Source organism: Varanus komodoensis, unplaced genomic scaffold, assembly GCF_004798865.1.
Source record: "Varanus komodoensis strain SLA01 unplaced genomic scaffold, ASM479886v1 scaffold22, whole genome shotgun sequence".
NCBI lineage: Eukaryota > Metazoa > Chordata > Lepidosauria > Squamata > Varanidae > Varanus > Varanus komodoensis.
Window position 1 is genome coordinate 12,692,585 of NW_025335606.1, and position 23,993 is coordinate 12,716,577.

The 23,993-nt window shown below is 42.4% G+C and overlaps 1 protein-coding gene across 4 annotated transcripts in view; it reads left to right on the forward strand.

Moving 5' to 3' along the window:
• Window positions 1-23,598, forward strand: part of ZNF532 (zinc finger protein 532) — a 63,841-nt gene extending 40,243 nt beyond the window's left edge. For all 4 annotated transcript variants that reach the window (XM_044431312.1, XM_044431314.1, XM_044431315.1 and 1 more), the window contains 7 exons: window positions 9,026-9,207; window positions 11,749-11,925; window positions 16,274-16,436; window positions 18,171-18,449; window positions 20,250-20,362; window positions 21,689-21,836; window positions 23,104-23,598. In XM_044431312.1, coding sequence (XP_044287247.1) covers window positions 9,026-9,207; window positions 11,749-11,925; window positions 16,274-16,436; window positions 18,171-18,449; window positions 20,250-20,362; window positions 21,689-21,836; window positions 23,104-23,598 — 1,557 coding nt within the window. The remainder of the gene's footprint in view (window positions 1-9,025; window positions 9,208-11,748; window positions 11,926-16,273; window positions 16,437-18,170; window positions 18,450-20,249; window positions 20,363-21,688; window positions 21,837-23,103) is intronic.
• Window positions 23,599-23,993: the final 395 nt, after the last annotated feature.

Here is a 23,993-nt window from a genome sequence, read left to right on the forward strand (position 1 = left end):
ACCCAGGTTGGGGAAGGCTTCCAGAGTGGATGTCTGTGCATGTGAATTACTGTGAATGGGAATGTCCTGCTATCAGGTTTAGCTATTGTGATGGAACACGAATGAGAGATTGATCCCCATTTTTTCAATGTATGGAACCATGCCCAAAATTTGCATAGCCCTGTTTATTGTGTTTTATTTATTTTGTTTAAAATAGGCCAATCCCACTTTTTTTCCCTGCTCCCACCATTAAATCCTAGTAAATATCAAAACCAGACTTTGGTTAATTGAAATAAATGGGAGGACATTTTTATACAACAAGCCATACAGGACAGAAGCAGTGGGATAAAACGTATAAAACTATTTCTGTTAATTAGAAGCACCATTGAATAGGATAGACTTAGCATGGTGTTTATATGACAATAGAAGAAAGGTGGGGAATGGCCTGAAAAATCAACTTGCCTTCTGTTTATGTTCGCTACCTCCTTCTTGGTTGGTTCACTATAGTTAATCCCAAGTCTTTCAGGGTCTCTTAACCCTAAATGAAAGGAAGTCAATCTTGGTTTTCCAAAAGCAGCACTATACATCTCTCACTTACAGATCTAATTTTACATTAAATCAAGCTTAGTTGCTTCAGAAAGATCACTGGTATCTATCTGTACCTTTCTTGCAACATGTCTCCCTCATTGCAGTAGAGTTAGTGGTATGAATGCATCCTTGCATCCTTGACTGGACAACATCCTTGGACAGTAGTGCACCAAATACGGTGGTCCCTTGGCTCACGAATGCCTCAGTTCACGACCAAATTGGGTCACGAACAAAAATTTCATAAATATTTTGACTCAGGTTGCGAACTCCGCATTGGGTGGTGACCATACTCGTGGCCATCTCCCCACCCCCCTGAGTAGGGAGATGGCTGTGATAGTGCTGGGGGTGGGGGGGGGGAGATGGCTGAGATTGCGCTCGTCTTTCCTGCACAAGCGCACCTGTGATTGCGCCCTTCTTTCCTGTACGAGAGCAACTGCGATCTCGGCCATCTCCCCCCACCACAGCACGATCGCGCCATCTCCCCCCCAGAGCGCACCAGCGTTAGTGCCCATCTTTCCCCCCCAGCGTGCCCGCGTTCGCGCCCGTCTCTCCCCCCCCCCCAGCACGCTGGGATGATGGGCACGTGCAGGGATGACAGGCGTGATCGCGGTCATTTTGGGGGGCGGGGAGATGGCTGCCATCTTTGTTGTTCTTTGTCACTTTGCTTCACATTTTGCTGATGCAAAAAAAAATAGTTACAGAACGGATTAACCTTATTAATAAGTTAGTTATAGAATAGTTAATTTATTTTATTTAGGATTTGAAGTAATGTTGTAAGTCATCCAGAGATGACTCTGATGGATGGCCAACAAATTTTCTAAATGAATGAATGAATAAATAAATAAGTATTTACATTGAACCTCATGGGGAAATTTGACTTGGCTCACGACCAATTTGGGTCATGACCAGAGTCCTGGAATGGATTGAGTTTGCCAAGGTACCACTGCACTACCTTTGGATAATCTCTGTTTTAGGATGGCCAATCACAAATCTTCAACAAGAAAGAAAGGCATCACCAAGAAAAGAAAAAAAGTGGGGCGGGGGGACAAAAGAGGACAGCGATTACATAAACTCTGTTTGTGCTAATAATGTACAAATATTTATTGAAGTTTCAAGAGAACTATGGTACATCTCACCATAATGTGAAAGATTGACTGGGAGAGCTCTATGCAAACTGTGGATTGACCATTCTTATGGGTCTTTATCTTTAAACTGAAACTGGACAGGGGAACCCTTCAAATAAAGGATTGTCCTTTGCAAAGAAGAATGTTTGGCCAACCTGTCAGCAGTCTGTGGTGGCCTAGCAGAGGCTTGACAAACCTCTAAGTTGTGGAACTTCAAAAATGGGGAAAGGAGTGTAACACACATGTCAGGCCTCACTAGATGATTGGTAGGTATGATTGGTTTGGTAATGGGTACCATGTTCTCCAAGCTGCCCATTTAAGATCAGTAGCAACTAATTTTCATGAACATCACATTCCAAAATGGAACAAAGTAGGGCAATTTAACAGCAGCATTTGCTAGGTGGAGCTTGCCTCTAAGATGGCATATTTTAAACGTGGATGTAAATAATCAGGAAAACTGAAAGAAGAGGAGATAAAACTGAGAGCCCCATGAAGAAGGACTAAAGCTTTGAACTATATTCCAAACTTATACCAAGAACATTGTAAAAACTGCCAAGCTGTTGTGCTCACAGAAAACTGTGTCAAAGCAGAAAAATAATATGCAATTCTTCATTGAGATTTGAGTGCTGCCTCTTTGGCCTGTAAAACCTTATATTTTGGGTTTGTTTGCTTTTAAAATCAATTACTGAAACCGTGATCTGCTTTTAACAAGTGCTTGTCTTAGTTGTAGAAACTGTTGCTATATGCTTGAATTAGAATCTATTTCATTTGTGAATTGATTGACACATTCTTTATATACTCCCATTGTTAAATTTCTGTGTAAAGTTTCCTCATCAGTTTGGACACTTTTCCTTTCAGCTCTTAATGTGCGAAGTCCGCATAAAGACATGTCCACTGTGGTTTGTAGGCTGCCATAAATACTGCTGAAAAGTGGTCATTAATAGCTCTTATTTCTTGCTCTGTGGCAGTGACGTGCTTGACACAGCTTCTCGTGTGCTTAATGGCTGTTCTAGATGGACTAATTTTCTATCCTTTCCTAACATGGAATTGTATTAAGGTTAATTTTTCCTGTGGCTACAATGATACTCGACATATCAGAGTAAAGCACTGGTATGTTATATTCCGAAGCAATATTTTTGTGAGTTTGTTTTTTAAAAAGTTAATTGGGAAGTTAAAAGACTAAAATAAGGTAAAACACAGGCTGACTATTATATGCCAGTTTCTAAGCCTTCCCTAGCCATTGGCTGGGTTGTGATACCATGGAATGTTCATAAACACTGTAACTGCTCAGGTAAAAATGCCAAGGGACAGAAAAGGCAATGTACATTGGGTGGGTTAAGGTGTTTGTGTATGTGAGAGAGAGGAAGCGCGGCGGGGGGGGGGGTGTGATGGTAGAAGAGGGTGAACTTCATATTCTGCAGCGGTATTTACATCTGTTCCTGGTACAGAATAGGGTTCTGTTGGGAAAAGTCTCTCAGCCTCATTATGTGTTCTTTTGTTGCTGCGGCATTTGGGTTGGAGGAGATGGAGAGGGCTACAAACCTGCCTGCAAATTTATTCTGTACACTTGCATGAAATAAAATTGCTGCCTATACAGGGAAGAACTCTGTTACTTGGGGCAAACCTTGTACTTGCAATTTTCAGCACTAAACTAGGAGGATTCCAATCCCAATACCTTTCTGGAGTGCATTCTTGTACAAATCTACGACAGAGCATATAGTTGGTAAAATCTTGCCAGGATTTCCCACTCCAAACTATCAAAAAGTCTACAAATTTTGGTGTTTCTTTTAATGCTTCTTACAAAGAATGTGGCTCTCTTTAACATTTGTGTAACTTGCCCTAGAGTTTCTCCCCCAGAAAAGTGATTGTTGATCGTTGCTCCTTCCGTTTGCAAGGGATGGTATCCATGAGGAAAATGTGGGATCTTTGTGGCTGGGTAAAGAAAAAAGGGGAAGCAAAACCGATGTGATGGCACCTGATCCATGGGATTCTTTAGCTGTATTGGAGTGATTGTGTTCAGCAGCATGGACACTGTGGCCCCCATGTTTAGGACATACGTAGTAATGGGAGAAGCTCCTTTTCATTCATAAATGCAGAAAGTATGGTCACTCAGGGACAAATCCTTCTGCTGGAGGACTTTTTCATGACCCACATCTTCCAAAAGAATAGATGCAGATTCATCCAGAACTGCAAAACTTGTGAAGAAGCCAATGATTTGGAGAGTCATAATACTTAGATTAGATAATGCTCTTTCCTTTCTATGTTCAGTTCAAAATGCTGATATTCTCATCCCAGGCCTTTTATTTATTTATTATTTATTTTATTTATTTAAAACATTTCTATGCCGCCCCCATCACAACAAAGCCTCAGGGTGGCTCACAACAAAAACAAAAACATACAAAATCATACAAAAATTATACACTAAAAATATTAAAACCCTTTTAGGATTTTAAAGGTTATTTTAAGGACTGCTTTGTGATCACTTCAGGCTGGAGTATCTGAATCAGAGCTGCAGCTTCCTGTCTTTTCATTAGCCAAAATTTGATTAGTGAGTTGCAAAAATAGGGCTTTCTCAGTAGCGGCACCATAGTTGTAATATTCTTTCCCTGGGGAGATAAGACAAGCTGCCTTCCTTTGCGCTTTTAGATGGCATTAGAAAACATTTTCATTCTAGAAAGCATTTCATGATTGACTCTGCTGTTTTTATTGTGTTCTTCTGGGAGTTTTTTGCTGCTGCTCTTTTTAGTGCTCCATTCAATCTTCATATTATAGTTTATTGTTATTATATCTTTCCATAGCAGTTTACACTAAAAGAAAACTAGTTTGAGAAGCAGGGTATAAATCGCTCCTAGAAATAATTGGATCCCTGCTTAAAGTGTCTCCAGGTCAAAAAGAGAAAATCGTTCAATAAAATACATAGTCAACTCCAGAGAGCATAATGATGCAATATTTAATTCAGCAAGGATAGTATGTGTGTATCCGGGTAGCCCAGAGGAGAAACACGTAACTAAAGTCGCAGATGAATAAGAGCAACTAGTTAGCATGGTTGCTGTTTAGTCGCTGGAGTGATTTGTCTGCTTAATTCCAGTAATGCAAGACTCTGCTGTGCTAACTTGTTAAACAGACTGTAGTGGCAAATCCACTTGTTATGTAATTCATACAACTAAATTCTGATTCTTACAACTAAAGTCTATGATTGGCTGTGACAGATTGGGAACTGTAGGCCTTTTTTCCATCTAAACTTGCCTAAGATTGAACCTTTAGAGAGGCGTAATTTTGCAAGTTGCATTCATCTCTCTTGAGAGTCAGGATATGTCTACCTATGGGAGAACTTCCTTCTACATTTTTACAGCATTTTCTTCTACATCAGGACTTTTATTCATGTATTCCACCCATGGACTGTTTGGATACATGCATATTACTATTTTTGAACTGTTAAGATACCATTGGTATTACCATATTTGCATTGCAAATTATTTGTTTTATGGAGGAATTTGTGATTGTAGACCCACTGTGACAATTAACATTAATTACTCTCTGGAATTGACTGTATATTTTATTTTGGGTGTGCTCGCTCGCTCGCTCGCTCGCTCGCTCGCTCTCTCTCTCTCTCTACATACTCTTGGCAGTCTCATTATAGTTGCTGTTTTGTTGAGTTTCCTATGTGCTATTTTGTGGCTTAATCCTGGGACCCCTTCCCTAAATATGCCCCAAAATAGTTTCTTCAGCACAAAGGGCCAATTCTGGAAGTTGTCTTGATTCCAGCTACCTGAATAGCATAACAATGGTTCAGCCACTACCTTATCTGGGCTGCCTCTGTCACCACTGGTCTAGGATACAGTTCCCAGAATGACTAGTCAAAACCAAAGTCATAGATTGTAGGGCCTCAGAAGAAGATGGGCGAGCAAACGGCCAAATATAGAAGGTGCCACAGTGCCCATTGGAAATAATTATATCACACAGAATCACAGCATGAGAAATGCTTCGACTGGGGGGGGGGGGGGGGGGGTTCCTCTGGACCACAGTTGTATAGATAGGATCATATTGCTATGATGAATACAGGCCTTACTGCTGAGATGGCCCCTAATAGTTGAACTGCGTCTAGCAGACCATGGGTTCTAGGTCACTATGTTACCTACAGCACGTGTAACAGAAAGAGAGGATGAGAGAGACCAGGTGAATTCATGCCAAAGAGAAGGAAGTTGAAGTTCTGGACAGTGCCCATGTGAGACCAAAACTGCCACCTAACCTCCATCTGTTGTCACTTCCTGAAGAAGGGTGTGTGTTGGGGGAAAGTGAACCAGGTGTACTGCCCTTACAACACCATGCTGGAACTGCTTTCTACTGCCAGACCTTCTCAAGTTGGGTTTCCCAAGTTTGCAGGACTTTTAATTTAGAAGAAAGGAAGACTATTTAGCTTCTGTCCTGAGTTTTGTGGAAGCCACCAAGCTCTGAGGCATCTAAGTTGCCCATGCTCAGTCAGGGCAGGAGGAAGTGCAGAGGTGATCTTTCTATTCCTGTCTTCTCATTGTCTGACTTTTTTCAATCCATCTTTCAAGGGCACTTCAGAGCAGGGTGGAAGGAGGTTCTTTTCACACCAAGACCTCTGTGTGACTTATAGTGCTTTTTAAACACAACCCATAAAACAAGAACCACATGTTCGAGGAGCAAAGCTGAACAACACGACCTGCTCCAATGGGGTAGGAGGCCATCAGCAGCTGGGAGTTCCTTCCCACACGGCTGTTGATGTTCGCTGATGTCATTTGGCTTGTGTTTGGGGAGGCCAGAGAGGAGGCCTGTTCAACAAGTGGGCCCTGATGTTGTATTCTCCTGCTACTGCCTCTCCCTCTTCTCCTTCCTAGTGTAGTTCCAAGCTAGCTAAAACCTTGATTTGAAAAGGTAGCTAGCTTCTGTATCAATTTATACTTGAGAAGGTGCATGGCAAGTCTTCCAGGTGGCTACATTACCTGTGGATTATCTGCAGCAGAATCTCTTTCTCGCTTATCTCCAGACTTAATACCAGACTGTACCCAGAAGACGCTGGTAGAATTCCGGATTGTACATGTAGGACTATAGGTGGTAATGCAGTCAGCTTCCTCCACGTAAGCAACTGGAACATTACAGAGAAATGTGTAGCATGTCGCACTCTATGGTGTACTAGTCTATTGTATCTAAGGTGCATGTTTTCTTAAAGATGCATTAAAAAACAAAACAACTATGTATAGTTGGACAAGTTTGCCCTTTTTGATTTCCAGTTATTTGTTTTTTATAATCTTTGTTCCATCCTGTTTCCACAATTGCCAGGGGCTGGGGAATTGCCCTGGTGTTTTTAATGTTTACATGAAAAATTGTATGCATTTTTGTGCACATTTCTCTTAATATACATCTTTGTTTATCAACTTTTTCTAGTCCGAACATTTTTGGAAAATATATAATGCATGTTCATATGCTATTTATATGTTCATATGTTATATATATTTAAATATACTGTATGTTCATATGTTATTTCACTAAAAGATGCAGCTTTGTGCATATTTGCCTCTAATTAGGGAATTTAAATACAGAAGAAGTTCAAATATTAAACAAATATTGAAATGCCTTGCCTTTTGGTTCATGCGTTGATTGAGGAAGGGCACATTAGAGGTCAATTCATACTAACGTTTGAACTAAATGAGTTTCTCCTCCTAACAGCAAATTTGGGTGGCTGGATGCCAATAGTTGTATGCATTGTATTTTATTTTATTGTTTTTATGTCATATTGTAAAGAGAGCTTTAGCTACAGCAGTCTAGAAATGTAATATAATAATAGTAGTTTTGGTACTAAAATGGAACTAGTGAAAAACATGGAGGGAGAGCATTACCAAAATACTTATCTTGAGAAATGCAAACCACCCCAAGAAGTATGTTGCAAGGCAACCTGCTGGTGGTGCCATACTGAAGACTGTGCATGCTCAAGTAGTCCCAGGATATTGGGGGTAAATTGGGAAAGAAAAGGGCAATGTGGCGGGGCAATTCCCTGTTTGGAATGAATGGCTGCCTCAGACTTTGACCATGAGCACCTCTGTTAAGTGAGCGAATAGACAGAATCTTCGGGTTCTAAGCTCTCCGTGTTCTGTGTACTGGGCCTTTATCTGTCCAGTGCTGCACACATTGGCTCCAGCCGTTAGTTCCATTGCAACTTAATGGGACTTTATCTCAAGTAAATGTGATTGGGATTGTGGCCTAAATTATATCCAGAAGAGGTTGGACAGATAGTGGGGGCTGCTGTGGAAGAGAAAGGGGACTAGATGGTGCTCCAGTGAAGAATCTGCTATAGAATATGTACATGTCCATAGGAGATTTTATTTAAAGGTAAGGTCAATTTTACATTCAGTGACATTGTCTTTTCGTTGTCTATTGTTACGCCTTCAACCTGCCCTTCCTCCCAAGGGCTCAAAGTGTTGGAAGTAGAACTCCAATATAATCTGCCGTTCAGGTTTTAGCAAGATCTAAAACAGCTTATCTCCAGAAGTACAAACAAGCCCGTGTATACGATGTGGTGATTCGCAAGCAGGCTTACACGGGGGAGACTTGGCTTCAGGTCTCTGCTCAGCCACAAGCCCTATTGGGTGATCTTGAGCCAGTCATTTTTCTCTCACCTTAACCAGAATTGTGAGGATAAAATGGCTGAGCAGGGCCACACACACTGCTGGACACTGCTGTGAAATCTTTGGAGGAAGGATGGGATAAATACAAAATCAGTAAACCTTGAAGATGTCTGATGGGGTTTAATTATTGGATTCCCTGCAGAGGCCATGAGACCCTAAGTAAGCTTTTACCCCATGTTTGCTAGTATGATGAATCATAAGATGACAGGGTCATAGTTATTGTTTTTAAAACGATTTTTTAAATTAGTAGTTACTACAAGGTTTTATTCTTCTTGAATAAAAGGGAAATGTTTTCTCCTTTTCCTCAATGTTTTTTAATGGTGGTTCATTTATGACTTAAGTAAAGAAGGCAAGTCCCTGCCCCAAAGAGCTTGCAGCCTAAAGTTCTGTTCTTAGGGGAGAAGGGAAAGAGGGGTGGCAGAAGGAAGGGTAAAGAAGGATGCTACCTGCATATGACAGGTTGTAATGTAGGAGCTCTGTTCTTCTTATTCTAGATGTAGAGACAAGCAGAAAGTCAATGATAAACAATGGTAGATATTAGTTGCCTTTATTTTTTTGCCATGGCCCTAATAGTACTTTATACTATTTATTTAAAAGTTCACTTTGAATCATGCCCACCTCTGTAAAATAGAATGTGCATCTAAGGCAAATGGCTTATTACCACATCTGTTTTGGTTTATTATGTAGAAGACCTGCGGTATATGCCAGATGTTGCTTCCAAATCTGTGCAGTTTTGCATCTCATCAGAGAATTCATCAGCATAAATCACCATACACATGTCCTGAATGTGGTGCAATCTGCAGATCGGTCCATTTCCAGACCCATGTCACAAAGAACTGCCTCCATTATACTCGAAGAGTTGGATTCCGGTCAGTATAATATATAATATAATATAATAATGATAATAAAATATTTTGAAACTATTAAAGGTGCAATTGTATGTGCATTTAGACAGGAATATGTCCTATAACTCCTTTGCTGCCACGCACTAAGAGGGATAAATAATAGCCCCCCTGGTCATGGTCCAGGGTACAGAGGAAGGGTTCCCTCTTCCCATTCGCATGTGCTGTTGATTAGAGGTGGCGGAAAATATTTCTTTGGAAGATACTTACGAGGTTCTTTTTTTGCCTTCTGAATCAATCTGATTGGTGTTTTCCCAGAAGTACACCATAGCTCTAAACTACTCATTGCTTAGTTTACAACATGATAAAAGGCAATTGTGGCAAGAACAGAATTACAATTATTTGGGGATCTTAAGTGTCGATAGATTATCTGCTGTTCTCAGGCACCAGAACATCTCTACAGAAATTCCATCCTCCACATACAGGAGCTGCTGTGTGGATATTCACTGCCTCTTCCTTTTCCAGCATTGCCAGAAGGAGCCTCTCAGAAGCTTTCACGTCCATTCTCGATCAGCTGCAGCTTGTCCTGTTTGAAAGCCAGCAAACTTTAGTTCATCTTTAGTTCATGGTTATGCAAACAGCCAACTTCAAACCATGATTTCTACTAAGTATAGTTAAGATTAACTGCAATGTAGGATTAAGGCAGCACATTCTGCTGTTATTTGTTCCTGAAAAATAAACGTAGTTTTTTAAAAGTATTTATGGGCTTGAGCTGTTGCTATTCATTGAAAGCCCTATTCATTTCTGCCTGTCCTGCTCCAATGTTGGTTCCTAAGGAAGCTTATGATAGGAACAGTTCAGAGCTTTAGCTTCCAAAATCTGGCAGATAGCTCAGCTTTTCAGTGATAAAGCAGCTTCCACTATGTGTCTTTAATGCAGCAACAACAAAAGCAACTCCAGCCAGCATTAAAGCGCAACTAAGTTAATTCTTTTTCTACCCTGTTTTGGAGCAAGGAAAGTGCAGGTGTGGCATTTAGCAGACTGAAAGTGTTAAGGGAAGGCTTGTGCTACAGTGGAAACCTCCCACTTAACTTTTTTCTTTTTACTTTTGGCTGTTCTGATGGTGTATAACAAATTAAACATGCCTTATAAAACTTCCCAAGTCTTTCTCTTTGTGCTACTTTTTAACAACCGTTCCCATCAAAGCCTTGGCTGAAAAATAGCAGGCTGTCTTCCTGTTGATATTAACAAGCAGCATATGTGAACAGTCGCCCTTAAAGAGAAAAACAGTTTTGTTCTGCTCGTTCTGCCATTTGTTGGCTTTCTTTTTCTGAAGACATCAGAGAGGGGCACCCCAGGACCCCGTGCCATGTTGCTGAGTGTTCTGTGGTGCAAAGCTATGCTGTGCTCTCATAAGCCCAAGATCACATGCTGGCTTGCAAAGAAATTTGGGACATGTTTCTCAAGTTATATGATGCACTGATTTGAGTGGCAAAATGGCCTGGGCCAGCTCTCTCTCCCCTTTTGCACTGCTGAAGAGGAATTGGTGTCTCCTTCTCCACTTACTGATGCAAATTCATTTCTTGCAAGAATTTTCCTGTGTGCAGAACTGATCTGTGGTTGGGAGCTGTGTCTGCAAGGAGAACCTTTGATGATAAGCCTTTGAGAATGTAAGCATCCCAAGACATTTCCCATCCTTTCGCTTTCCCCTGGTGGGATGCTGTTCTGTGTGCAATGCTCAGGTGTGAGGACAGTCATAAGCCAAAATGACTGGAAGACCAGAATTTGCCCACACCTGCTTTAGACCCTGTAATACCATAGAATCAAAAAGGAAGGAGCCAGTGGGCCCAAGCCCCTGCTCAGTGCAGAACTCCAAGTGAAACCATCGCTCTCAGATGGCTGTCCAGTTGCCTCTAGTGTGGGAGAGCCCACAACCTCCCTAGGTCATTGGTTCCTTTGACATACTAACAGCACGAACAAATGCCTAACAGCCAGGACATTTTTCCTGATATCTAGCTGGAATCTGGCTTTCTGTAACTTGAACCTCTTATTCCATGTCCTGCACTGGGGGATGATCCTGAAGAGGTCCTGTCCCTCCTCTTTGTGACAGCCTTTCAAGTACTTGGAGAGTACTATCATATAGCCTCAGTCGTCTCTTCTCAAGGCTCTGCCCAGTTCTTTCACTCTCTCTTCACAGGGCAATGTTTCCAGTCCCTGGATCATCCTTATTATCCTCCTCTTAACCCTTTCCAGCTTGTCTGCATCTTTCCTAAACTAGACACAGTACTCCAGATGAGACCTAACCAGTGCTGAGTAAAGGGAAACTAGTTCTTCATGGGATTTGGAAGTGATTCTTCTATTAATGCACCCTAAAATAGCATTTGCCCTTTTTGCAGCCACATCACATTGTTGATTCATATTCAGCTTGTGAGCTATAACAATTCCGGGACCCTTCTCACTTGCAGTGCTGTTGAGCCAAGTGTTCCCCATCTTGTAGCAATGCAATTGGTTTCTTTTTCCATGATGTGCAACAGAAAGTATTGAAATGACTCTCCATCTCTCTTACAGCTGCATCCACTGCAACGTGGTCTACTCTGATGTGGCAGCACTCAAGTCCCACATTCAAGGTTCTCACTGTGAAGTCTTCTACAAATGTCCCATCTGCCCAATGGCCTTCAAGTCAGCGCCCAGCACACACTCGCATGCCTATACACAGCACCCTGGAATCAAGATAGGGGAACCTAAGTAAGCAATACTGAGCTTTGTTTTCCATGCCGTGAAACATTGTACTGATTGTGCTAAGAAATAGCTACAGGCAGTTCCTGGGTTATGAATATCCAAGTTAAGAACAACCCCTACTTGAAAATAAACTGCCATAAAGACTGTTATTTAAAAATTAAAGTTAAAGGCCTGCAGGAGATCATCATCACCACAGAGTGAGAAGTGGAAGGGGAGAAAAGCAAGGCCTCCAGAGAATCACCATAGATACAGGGGAAGCAAGAGAGGAGAGGGGGAGGCCTCCAAGGAAGGTCTTCCTGCTCCACCCATCCAGAGAGGAAAATCCTTCCAGCTACACAGATGTAATATTCAAATGCATCTCTGTATTGGACAGGCACTGATCTCTTTGTAGTGAACCTGCTGAACTTCGTGATTGCGTGGTCCTAAATATGAATTTGTCTAGTACATATGGCTCGTATGCAACATGGATTGGATGTTGCTGCCCTCAGAAGTCCTTCTACAGCACAGAATGTAAAAATAATTCTACGCATACAGGAAGAGTACTTCTGGGGCAAACTGTCAGACACCCAGGGCATTCACTGCATAGAGAAAGCTAAGCAAATGCCCCCTAGCAACTGTGGGCAGATTTCATCAAGCTGTGGGAACTCGGGAAAAAAAAGGAAACATGCAATTCCTTAGTTTTGCCAGCCAGGTGTAATGTCCTATCACTGTTTCCCAACATCTGCTGCTCTCCAGATGCTTTGAAGTGTAATTCCCATCAGCCCTAGTCAGCATAGCCAATGGTCAGGGATCATGGGAGCTGTCATTCAAAACTGCTGGAGGGCATCAAGCTGTGGAAGGCAGCCCTAGCTTTTGAAACATTGTAGGGAGTCTTCAGTAGGGATGTGTGAGGGATCTGTTTGGGGTGTGGGAATCCACTGGGCTCAGCTCCCTGGACTCTGGTCCATGTTGTCACAGCCCTGAGTCCAAGTTCCTGGTGAGCTCACACAATGTTTGTGCAGCACTCATCATGAATTGAGTCCCACCCACTGTGCAAGGAGCGTCCTTCTTCCACGGGGTAAGTTGTACAACCATTGTTCCGTGACTGTCCGCATACTCCCTCTCAGCTCAGCTTGCTTTCCAAGGCAGAGCCGAACAGAAGAGGAAGTCCAGCAATGCTTGAAGGATGGATTCTGCTGGATTTCATCCCAACCCTGGGATGGGGTAGCAGCTTCCAGATGACAGCTGCATCTGTAGTTGCAGATGTAGGCAACTAAACAACCATTCTATCCACTGGATTGGATGGAGGGAGTGAAAGTGAAGTGACGGTGATGTGTAAGCGCGTGAAAACAAGTCAAGAGTTGTAAGTTAGTCAGAGTAGAAGGAAATGAATGGTTAATGATTTAATGTGTGCTTGTTGTTTAAGTTGTATGAATGATATCCTGAAGTACTTTTATTTCTATCAAGTTCTCCCCCAGTAACACAAATACAAGGAACCTCCCCAGTCTAATTGTTACTGCAAAGCCTTCAGTTCATCCCCTGAAAGCCAGGTGCCTGGTCCTTGCCTGCATGACATTTTCAAGTTATGATGAGACAAAATAGCTTTCTTTCTTAATATCTTAAATGCAAATATTCCGATGTAATGCTTTAAAGCAAGGGGGGCATTTTGTCCCTTCTTTGGTAGCCCACTGTATGAGAAGTGGATGGGAGGGAAGGGGTAGACAGAGATGCACACAGACAGAGAAAAGGGGTGGCAGAAAGAGAAAAGGGGCAACTAGCCCTCTGTGAACTCTTCCCTGACCTGGAGCTCCCAACAGAACTCCCACAGGGGATATGGTCCTTGGCCAAAAGGGAAAAAAAGGTTTGCCTAGCCTGATACAAGGTGTATTGCAGTGATGCTGTCGAAGGATCCTCTGGGTTTCCCAGAAACCTAATATTCTATTGCCCAGGGATCTCCGTAAGGAGAAAGCATAACGGTGGCTAGGATGGTCTTGTTCTAGGCGTGCCTTTTCCTTCAAAGCAGCTCTTTATTAGATTGTGGATTCAGGAGGACAAGGAGGCGCCCCTCTTTCTGCTTCACGATTCGGATGCCTCAAGCTATCTTTGTTTGTCCTTGTTGACCTTGCGCGGTCTGTGAAACATCTACCCTACGCTGGCTTTTGATTTATATTTAGCACTTGAGAGCAATGACAGCGTTGGCCATAGAAGTGAAACTTGATTTGCACTTGCTGCAGCCTCATGAGACCCTTGTATTACGAGATTTTAAAAATGTCTCCATTTCCAAACATGATAACTGCCCAAATAAGACAACTTCTCCACAGCTTTTTTGCTTTCCCTTCTTAAGTAGATGCTGTTGCTAACAAGCACTGTTCCCTGCAAGAAAGTTACCAGAAAAGCAGGATGTCATTTATTTTTAGTGTACTGGAAAGGTCTTGAATGAAATCAGCCCATATTTTCTCATGGATAACTGACTTCCATGTAGGACTCTTGTGGAATTTTGTCTTTCCCTGATTTTGGCTCAGGAGACACAAGGTAGTCCTCCTCAACTCACTGCTTTCCAGATGTGCTGGACTACAATTTCCATCATCCCTAGGGCAGGAAGCCATTGGCCTTGCTGGGTTGTGGGAACTGTAATCCAGCATCAGGGGCACCAGGCTGGGGAAGTCTAGAGAAGCCAAAAAACTTTAATGTGAAGCTGTAACATATAATGCACAGCTGTAGATATGACTGTAATATTTCTAACTACGTATAGACACAGGCCTGTGCAAAAGCCTCCCGAGAATTGTTGCTGGTCTATCAAAATTCCTTTGGCTGCCCTTCACATCCCCAAGCAGTTTCACCTGAGGAAGAACACCTGCCTCAGAATATGCCTCAGGCAACATTTCAGTGCCAGTTCAAACAAGTGGCTGATCGTTCTTCATTATTAGCAGCAAACATCTTCTCTCTATGCTAATCAAAAGCACTGAAACCACTAGAATGATTTACAGCCTTAAGGAGTCATTTAAAAGCCCATCACTTGCAAACACATCTTCACAGTGTTTAATTCTGTAAAAAGTTGTTTGCATACGTTAGAATTTAAATGCCTCGTTGCCACTGGTTGAGCTGCAGTAAGGACTTTTAGATGTTGCCAGCACCTTTTCCTTGCTTGTTATGTGCCGTCAAGTCATCTCTGACTTAAGGCAACCCTTTGAATGAAAGACCTCCAAAATGTCCTCTCCATGACAGCCCCATTCAGCTCTCCCAAGTTCAAGGCTGTGGTTTCCTTTACGGATTCAATCCATCTCATATTTGGTCTTCCCTTTCATCTTCTGCCTTCAACTTTCCCAAGCGTGATTGTCTTCCCTAGGGAGTCTTGCCTTCCCATGATGCTCCCAAGTATGACCGCCTCAGTTTTGTCATTTTTGCTTTTAGTGAAAGCTCTGGCTTGATTTGATCTGGGACCCACCTGTCTGCCTTTCTTTTAGTCCAGGATATTCACAAAGCTCTCCTCCAGCATATATAGGGTAAAAATTTTGCAGGGATGGAGCAGGGATCACACTTGCTAGCTTTTTCCCCAGTGTCCCTGTGCCCTGCCAGATTTGCTCCTGATTTCTGCTCCTTAGCTGGAACGTCAGAAAGGGATGCCAACATGCATCCAGCTGCGCATACCTGAGCAAACCTTTCTGACCTTCCAGTGAATGTGCAAAAGGCAAGACCATTGCAACAGGACCAGCAGACTCAGTCCCACTACCCCTCCACATCTTTACTGTAAGCATGAAAGCAGTGTCTGAAAAGCTTGACATGAAGGCCAGTATGGTGTAGTGGTTAAGAGCGTGGGACTGGGACTCAGACTTGGACTCTCTGGGTTCTAGTCCCCGCTCAGCCATGGAGCCAACTGGGTGACTTTGGGCCAGTCACAGACTCTCAGCCCAGCCTACCTCACAGGGTTGTTGTTGTGGGGAGAAGATGGTGGAGAAGAATGATGTAAGCTGCCTTGAGCCCTTTGTAGGAAAAAGGCAGGACATAAATCGGATAAATAAATAAATAACACTGTTTTGTACTTGGCCGTCTCATCCACGATGGCCATAGGACCAGCTCTGTCTACTCAGGCCTGTCTTCTGTGAATTCGGAGCACTTAGGTTAAAAGCATCAGGATTAGTGATGCTGGATGTCAAGGAGAAGCTTTTATGAACATCTTGCTTTGTTTCTTAGAATTTTGAGGTATGAGTGCATCTCCCTTTGGAAGATGATATTGATCAAATTGTTCCACATTGATGTGGGGAAGAGAACCTGCAAACAACTTGAAGTTGTTACCAATTCCCACCAGCTTTTGTACAGTTTTAGTGTAGTTGTTCTAAGACAAAAACTACACTGATGTTCTTCAACTTCTTTTTAGAATCATATACAAGTGTTCCATGTGCGACACCGTGTTTACCCTGCAGCCTTTGCTGTATCGCCACTTTGACCAACACATTGAAAACCAGAAGGTGTCTGTCTTCAAGTGTCCAGATTGTTCACTTTTGTATGCACAGAAACAACTTATGATGGATCATATCAAGGTGTGTGGGAATCTTTATTTCATTTTGAATACAAAGCTATTGTGTGCAGCAATAAGGGAAAGCCAATTAATTATATGGCAGTCCCCAAAGGTATATGACAATGGGCGTATGGTTATATGACGATGAGACTTGCAGACTCATGAACTCAATAAGATGGTGAAATATAACTATACCCATGTGATACTGCTTTATTACTGAGTCTACTTTCTTCAGTCTCAGGCAGAGTTTTTCTTGTCTGCTATTTCCAGATCCTTTTACAGATGCTAGGAGCTTGAACCGAGAAAGTTTATGTGTGCACAGTCTGCATTCTGTACCACCAATTAGTCTCTTCCCCAAATTACACGGAATTGCACTTTTAAACTCCATCCGGATTAAAGTAGTGTTATAAAAATCTCTTACAGAGATGTTTTCTTTTCCAGCATTGCAGGAACATGTAATTACCATAACTAGAAAACAAACAAACACTCTGCAAGACTTTGTGAAGCAGGGTTTGACACTGACTACTCACAGGAGTTTTATTATTTTGAAATTTTCTCTGGGAGGGTGACATAACTTTGATTTTTTATAATAGGAATTTGAACGTGAAGTAATTTCCTGTTACCTCTTTGCAACCAGCTGCATTTCCCCCCATTGGAATTTTACCTTTAGGTTACAGGTTTTCATATAGTGGCTTCCAGACAATGTTCTTGAGGAACCAGTGGTTCTCAGTGAGGTATCAGCATTGCTGGATGGGCTTCTCAAAAAGGAGCTTGGGATCCATTGTCAGTGCATGGAGGATTGTGGATTGAGTGTGTACCCTAAACATGCTCCAGAATTGTCTGTGGGAGTGCCATGGCAAACAGCTCATGAAACCACTTTCTTCCGTGTAGTCACACAGAAGCTTTCCCCTACTTAGCTGTGAGTGGAGCTTAGAGGTTCGTATTTGGGATGCTGGTTTACATCCAAATTGAAAACGGGAGAGAGGTGGTACAAGTTTGGATGAACTGGGTTAACTGAGGCAGCAAGTCTGGGATCACCTGTTTGCATATCTTCTAGGGATGGCGTTGGCGTATGACCCGCTGCAGTGCCTTTGAGCTGAGAACGGCTCTGCGGATGGCTGCCTTTGCAGTGGAGAAGGGCGGCCAGGGCTTTTCTAGAGACACAGCGGAGGGTGTCACTCCTGCATGGCTCCCACTCCCACTGCTGCTGCTGTCCAGCTCCCTGGCCTAAAAGGCAGATTTGTGGCTGCTGAAGAAGGAGAAACAGTCCCTTGCTGGGGACGTCCTTGAATCTTCTGCATGCACATGCAATAGGTGCCAAACCCCTCTTTGGGCTTGAACTCCCACATGCTCATGCATCTAAATCCATTTCAGGAAAAAATGAATCTAAAAAGTAGAATAGGAAGGTGAAGCTAGTCTAGAATGTTTTTCTCTGACATGTCAGTTCTCCCTGTGTAGCACGATGGTGTGAGGAAGGGATGTAGACTCGCCATCTTCCACCTTTGAAATGATGCAGGTGGCCTTTGGCTCCACTGACTCAGTGGAACTTCGCTTCCAAGTAATTGCATGTAGTGAAACTAAATCGCCATTTAAAATTACAGTTCCACTAAACTAAATTGTCATTATCAACTGTAGTTGATATCGCATTCAGTAGAACTTCACCTGCACTCTGAGCTGTAAGTCATCTGATCATTGCACACTGCATCTTCTCTAAATAAGCAGGTACTGACTCACCTTTTTCTTTTCTTTTTTTAAGTCTATGCATGGGACACTGAAAAGTGTGGAAGGGCCACCGAATCTGGGCATCAATTTGCCACTGAGCACGAAGCCCACCACACAGAACTCGGTCAGCCACAACAAAGAAGACTCCAAATCTGTCAATGGGACAGAAAAGACAGAGAAGAAGTCACCCTCGCCCGTAAAGAAAGCAGATCCCAAAAAAGTACCCAATCCTGGCTGGACATGCTGGGATTGTGATCGACTGTTTACTCAGAGAGAAGTTTACATATCTCACATGAGGAAGGAACACGGAAAGGTGCTTTTCTGCAGTAGCTTCCATGAATGAAAGAAATAGGAAAGATTAAACCCAAGCTGTTCTTAAAGTGCTGTTGAAGCAGTTGGCCATTGAAAGAATGTATGATTTTTAATCATTTAAAAGTAATGGTTGAGCCTGCATGTTACCAAAACACCTCATAGTAAGAGTCCTTTTTAGATATTGAAGGAAATATTCTAATTTAATAATAAAACATCTAACTCATTATTAGGAAAATCTAACACATTGTTTGCTCTTAGTATTTTCCTTTGCATTCCCTATTGCTGTTTTAAATTGGCTGCAAGAAAAGGAAGTTCCGAACTGGCAGCCAAGACTGGCTGACATCTAACTGATTTACTAACAAAACTTTAGTAAATCAATCTTTATTCCACTGCTTTACAAATTTGTTTTTCATTGGAAATCTAGGTTTATGCCCATTGCTCAGCAAGCCCTACTAAAAAAGTACAGTGAAAAAAATTGCTGTTGCTAACTGACTGTTGAAGTAGGGAGGAGGGAGCAGAATACTCAGTGGCATCACAGTGGAGTATCCTGGAGGGGGACTTGGCAGGGGCCCTGAATCCCAATACTTTAACACAGGTCTCACTTGTTTAAAAACAAATACCAGCCATTTTCCTAAGCCTGCTCTTGGTGCCCCACCACACCCCCTGGCTGTGAAAAGAGTTTTCAGTGCAACAAAATTAAAAAGGAAAAGCTCATAATTTTTCCTGACTAACATTCAGCACAAACCCCTAGGCATGAGCAAACCTAATAAAAATCATGCCAACTCTGCTGCCTGAGGTAGCAGGAAGGTGTGTGTGTGTGTGCATGGGGAGAATGCAACAGATGCCATATGGGAAATATCACAAAATGTAATAAGCTCCAAAGTGCTGGTAGAGACAGCGAAAACCTGATAAAATAGGGCCTTGTGGGGAGATGCTATAATGAAACACCCATGCGGATTTTAAAGAGAGAAGCTGAAGAGGACAGGATGGCTAATTGGGACGGGTAGCGTAATTTCGTGGAGGGAGGCAGACGGCTAAATGCATTCTTCTCTGTGCTGCAGCCACTCACCAGTTCTGTTCTTGGAGATGCAGATGGCGCTGGAAGGCAGCCCATTCTTGCAGCATGCCAGGCGCCCAGTTAAAAACACATTAAAAATCTGGCAGGTGCCAGAAGAGGTGTCTGCAGGTACATTGCTGCCTGTGGATACTCTGTGGAAGATCCTGGTGACGAGCAAACTGCACAGATATAAGCAAGGGCTTCGGAAGTCTTCATGCACCAAGCCCTGTACAGATTCTCTAGCTGTGGTGATCACTTTCTTGGTCTTAGCTGTTTGCCATCTGGGCTAGTTATTTCATGGCTCCATTGATGTCTATGCAGTTAAGAATTGGAATCTGGACAGTTGCGTAAGGACCTTGAGAGTCTCTCTCTCTCTCTCTCTCTCTCTCTCACCCCCCCACCCACCCACCCCATCAACTTATTTATACTGGATCAGAATCACATGGCTGTAGGAAGAGAGAAAGGAACTTGTATTGCTTTCTGGAAACTTCTGTCTTTTCGTAGCCTCACACCCCCTAGTGGTCATACTGGGTTGGATTTCAGTTATACCCATTGACTTACGCAAGTCCTGATGATTTCAGTGGGTCTGCTTTAAGTTTACCAAATCTGTTGTCAGCCATTGCTTTTAAACAGTGGCAGCTGATGTTCAGAAAACCCTTACTGCCAAGGGTCCTACCTGACTCTTTACTTGGGAGTTTAAATGTACTCCTCTTTTCTGAAATGTTTTCTCTCTTTTTCTTAAAGCAAATGAAGAAACATCCTTGCCGACAGTGTGACAAATCCTTCAGTTCATCACACAGCCTTTGCCGCCATAATCGTATCAAGCACAAAGGCATTAGGAAAGTTTACACCTGCTCGTAAGTTCTGCTTTTAATGTTCCTTTTCAAAGAGAGACAGACAGAGAACAGTCTCTTGAAGTGAATATCTCATTGGTATTTATTATGGTAATTATTCCTATTTTAAAAAATCTTGCAGTTTGGCCAATGAGGTCCGGTGACATGTGGAATGTGCTATTTTTTCTGAAGGTATCCACTGGTGGGTTTACACTTTAGAGGAGAGGGTTTTCCAGATGGATCCACCTTCCACAGAACCCCTGCATATCTATTATGAAAGTTTGCTTGTTGCTGAATATTATACAATAGTCTCTAAAGGTCAAATATGCACATTACATTAACTAAACACCTTGCTCTGTTACTCATGCTAAACTAAGTGCACCAGTCCTCATTCCAGGTTGGGGCCATTCTGCATCTCGAAGGGAGGCTAGCTGCTCCTCTTCGGCTTTGCTTCCTGATATTCCTCCCCTCCTCAGTGTATGAATTCAAAAGAAAAAATCTCCATCCATCAATGCTGGGTTGGTTTTCTTTTTTTTCTGGGCTAGTGGAGTGTCGCTACCTTTTTTGGGAATTGCTTGTTTCAGGGAAAAGATAGGTGATGGCAATCCAGCTGTTTTGCAGCTGCAAACAACCTGAGTTGGCATGTTCCCGAGATCTCCTCCTGGGTTTTGAGCTGTGAGATCTGTCAACCTGTCACTGTCCCTTCATTTCACATCTTGTCCTTGCAGCTTCTGGAACCTGTCCGTATTCAGTTGTGTTCCACAGCAGCAAAGGGCCAGGTAGCAGTTTAAAACATAGGCTTGAGCAGGGGTGGCTGCACTTCCCAAATCATATCTGAACAGGAATGCAGTTATCCTCCAATATTTGCAGTTCTTGGAATGCTGGAATGTAATTTTCTGAACAAAATACATATAAGAGACCCAATAGCATTTACGTGAATACGGGGGAGTGCACAAAGAGCATCATTATAGAATACTTTTGCCAGAAAAAGTATATTAGGAACACAAAAATGGAGGCAGCTGTAAACTAATGCAGAAATATGATGGAGCAAACCTAGGCCTGGAAACAACAAATTGGTCTGTCTTATCATGAGGCCTGTACAGTGATTCATAAGCATCAGTGCAATCCTGTGATACTGTCTGCACAGGTACATCAGATTCTTGCCAGTAGTACGTCCACATCATAAACAGACAGAAAGGTGTCTCTCTGTTTGCTCAAACATTCTGTGTACTGTGACCATGCATATGGTGATTGTCAGTCTCTCCCTTTTCTTTTTTTAGTACCCATGCAATTCCGGTAGCACCAAAAATTGATTGTACCTATTGACACTCTGGTATGCATTTGCTTCAGGCACTGCCCAGATTCAAGGCGTACTTTTACTAAGCGATTGATGCTAGAGAAACATATTCAGCTGATGCATGGCATTAAGGAGCCCGATGTGAAAGAGATGACCGAGTCCACCAACGTGGGAGAGAGTGAAGTCAAAGAAGACGCCAAGGTGAGATACGCTGCATATCATGTTTCTCCAGTAGTCTGTCCCTTTAAAAAAAATACATTTCGAATACCATCTGACTAGCATTCTGGGTGTTTGCAACAATTCCATGTTGGAAGGGGTACTAAGATAAAGAAATTCTGTCCAAATGGAACAATTCTATTTTGTTTTCTGCTTAAGAAATGAGCCCACTTTTATATATCTTTTTATTTTATTAAGCCATACTGATTTTTAAAATGGATCCACAGATATAGATATCACAAGATAGTTGTATCCAGTGTTAGCCCTGTTAAGAATAGACCCATTGAAATGAATGAGACTTAAGTTAGACTAGTATCAAATGTAATCCACAGACTTATGCTAGTACTACGTACTTAAGAGGCAGACCAAACTAATCCCTGTGTTAGGTTGCCTCTTGCACCAGAATTTGGGCTGGTTGCAAAACCTTGGCCACCTAATGTCCTACCTCATACTCTGAGTCAGGATCATCAGTCCATCTAACCCAAAGTTCCCCCACTATTAGTGCCCTGCAGATGTTTTGTAGTCCAAAACATCTGGATGACATCAAGAAGGAGAAGAATGATTGATTGAGTGATCCATATTCTATTAAATGCAATGCAGTATTTTTCATGGCAGGTTAGTAACAATGCAGAGACTCCACATTTGGTAGAGTCTAACTGATGAATTTCCCAATAGACTCATACAGTAGAAAGTTTAACAGAGATGATATTGGGCAGTAAGTACAAGAATGCTCCTACCAAACTCCCAGCCTGGGCATCAGATTAAAAGCAGATATGTGGTCACAAATGCCCTCTTTCTGAACAACTGACTGACAAGGGAATGTATCCCACTAGAGAAGACCCCTGCCCAAAATGAGTGGCTCCCTATCTGACCTTCAGGGAAGATGCTTCAACCTGGGTGATGTCCCCCAAAACCATCCACTCTTTTGTTAGACTCTCAGAAAGAGGCCACCTCCCTTTCAAGGCCAAAGCTAGTAGCCAAACAGGACTAATTTAACTCCCATCCACTTTCTCCTGACTGATAAAGTCATACTGATTTTGGCACTCCAAAACAAAAGAGCATTTCCTTCTGTCCGTCTGAACCTACCGCCATCATTTTGCTTCATCCTGTAAATAAGCCCTAGCTTAAACATCCCTTCTGTCTTCTTCCACATGTGGAAGCCGTGAACATTGCATGATTGCGTAGCCGTCCTCAGAACACCTGCATGATTGTGGCTGGTTTTTTTTTTTAATGGACCTGTTCTCAACTTCAGGTTCCCAGTCCAAAGCGCAAATTGGAAGAGCCTGTGCTGGAGTTCCGGCCCCCTCGAGGTGCCATCACTCAGCCACTGAAGAAATTGAAGATCAATGTTTTTAAAGTTCACAAATGCGCTGTCTGTGGCTTTACGACAGAGAATCTCCTTCAGTTCCATGAACATATTCCCCAGCACAAATCCGATGGTTCTTCTTACCAGTGCCGGGAATGCGGCCTCTGTTATACTTCCCACGTCTCTCTTTCCAGGCATCTCTTCATTGTGCATAAGCTGAAAGAGCCTCAGCCCATTTCGAAACAGAATGGATCAGGGGAAGACAGTCAGCAGGAAAATAAACCCAGCCATGAGGAGGAGGAGCCTGACAATACCGTGTCCGACAGGAAGTGCAAAGTTTGTGCAAAGACTTTTGAGACGGAAGCTGCCTTAAACACCCACATGAGGACACATGGAATGGCCTTCATTAAATCCAAACGCATGAGTTCTGCTGAAAAATGACCCCCCCACACATTTTCCAAAAGCAAAAAAAGGGCCTTCTCTACTTCAGAACAATAATTGGCAGGTTTTTTTTTTTGTTGTTGTTTTCTTTTTTGGGGGGGAAGGGTACAAAAATTTGCCACACAATAGAGCTAACAGTAGTTCTACCCAGGCAGTTGCAATATATTCTATACATAAAATGTAACTTCCTCACCTCGTCACTACAGATATATATATAGATATATATACAAGTTCCCCTTAAAAATAACAGCAGAGTTTGTATATATTTAAGCAGATAATTTTTATACTCTTTGTTACGTGTTTGTATTGGTATTTAGTGGGAAACCATGGTGGGTTTTTTGTCTGTGTTTTTTGGGTTTTTTTGTCTTTTATAACAGCAAGCTTGATTTAAAGCA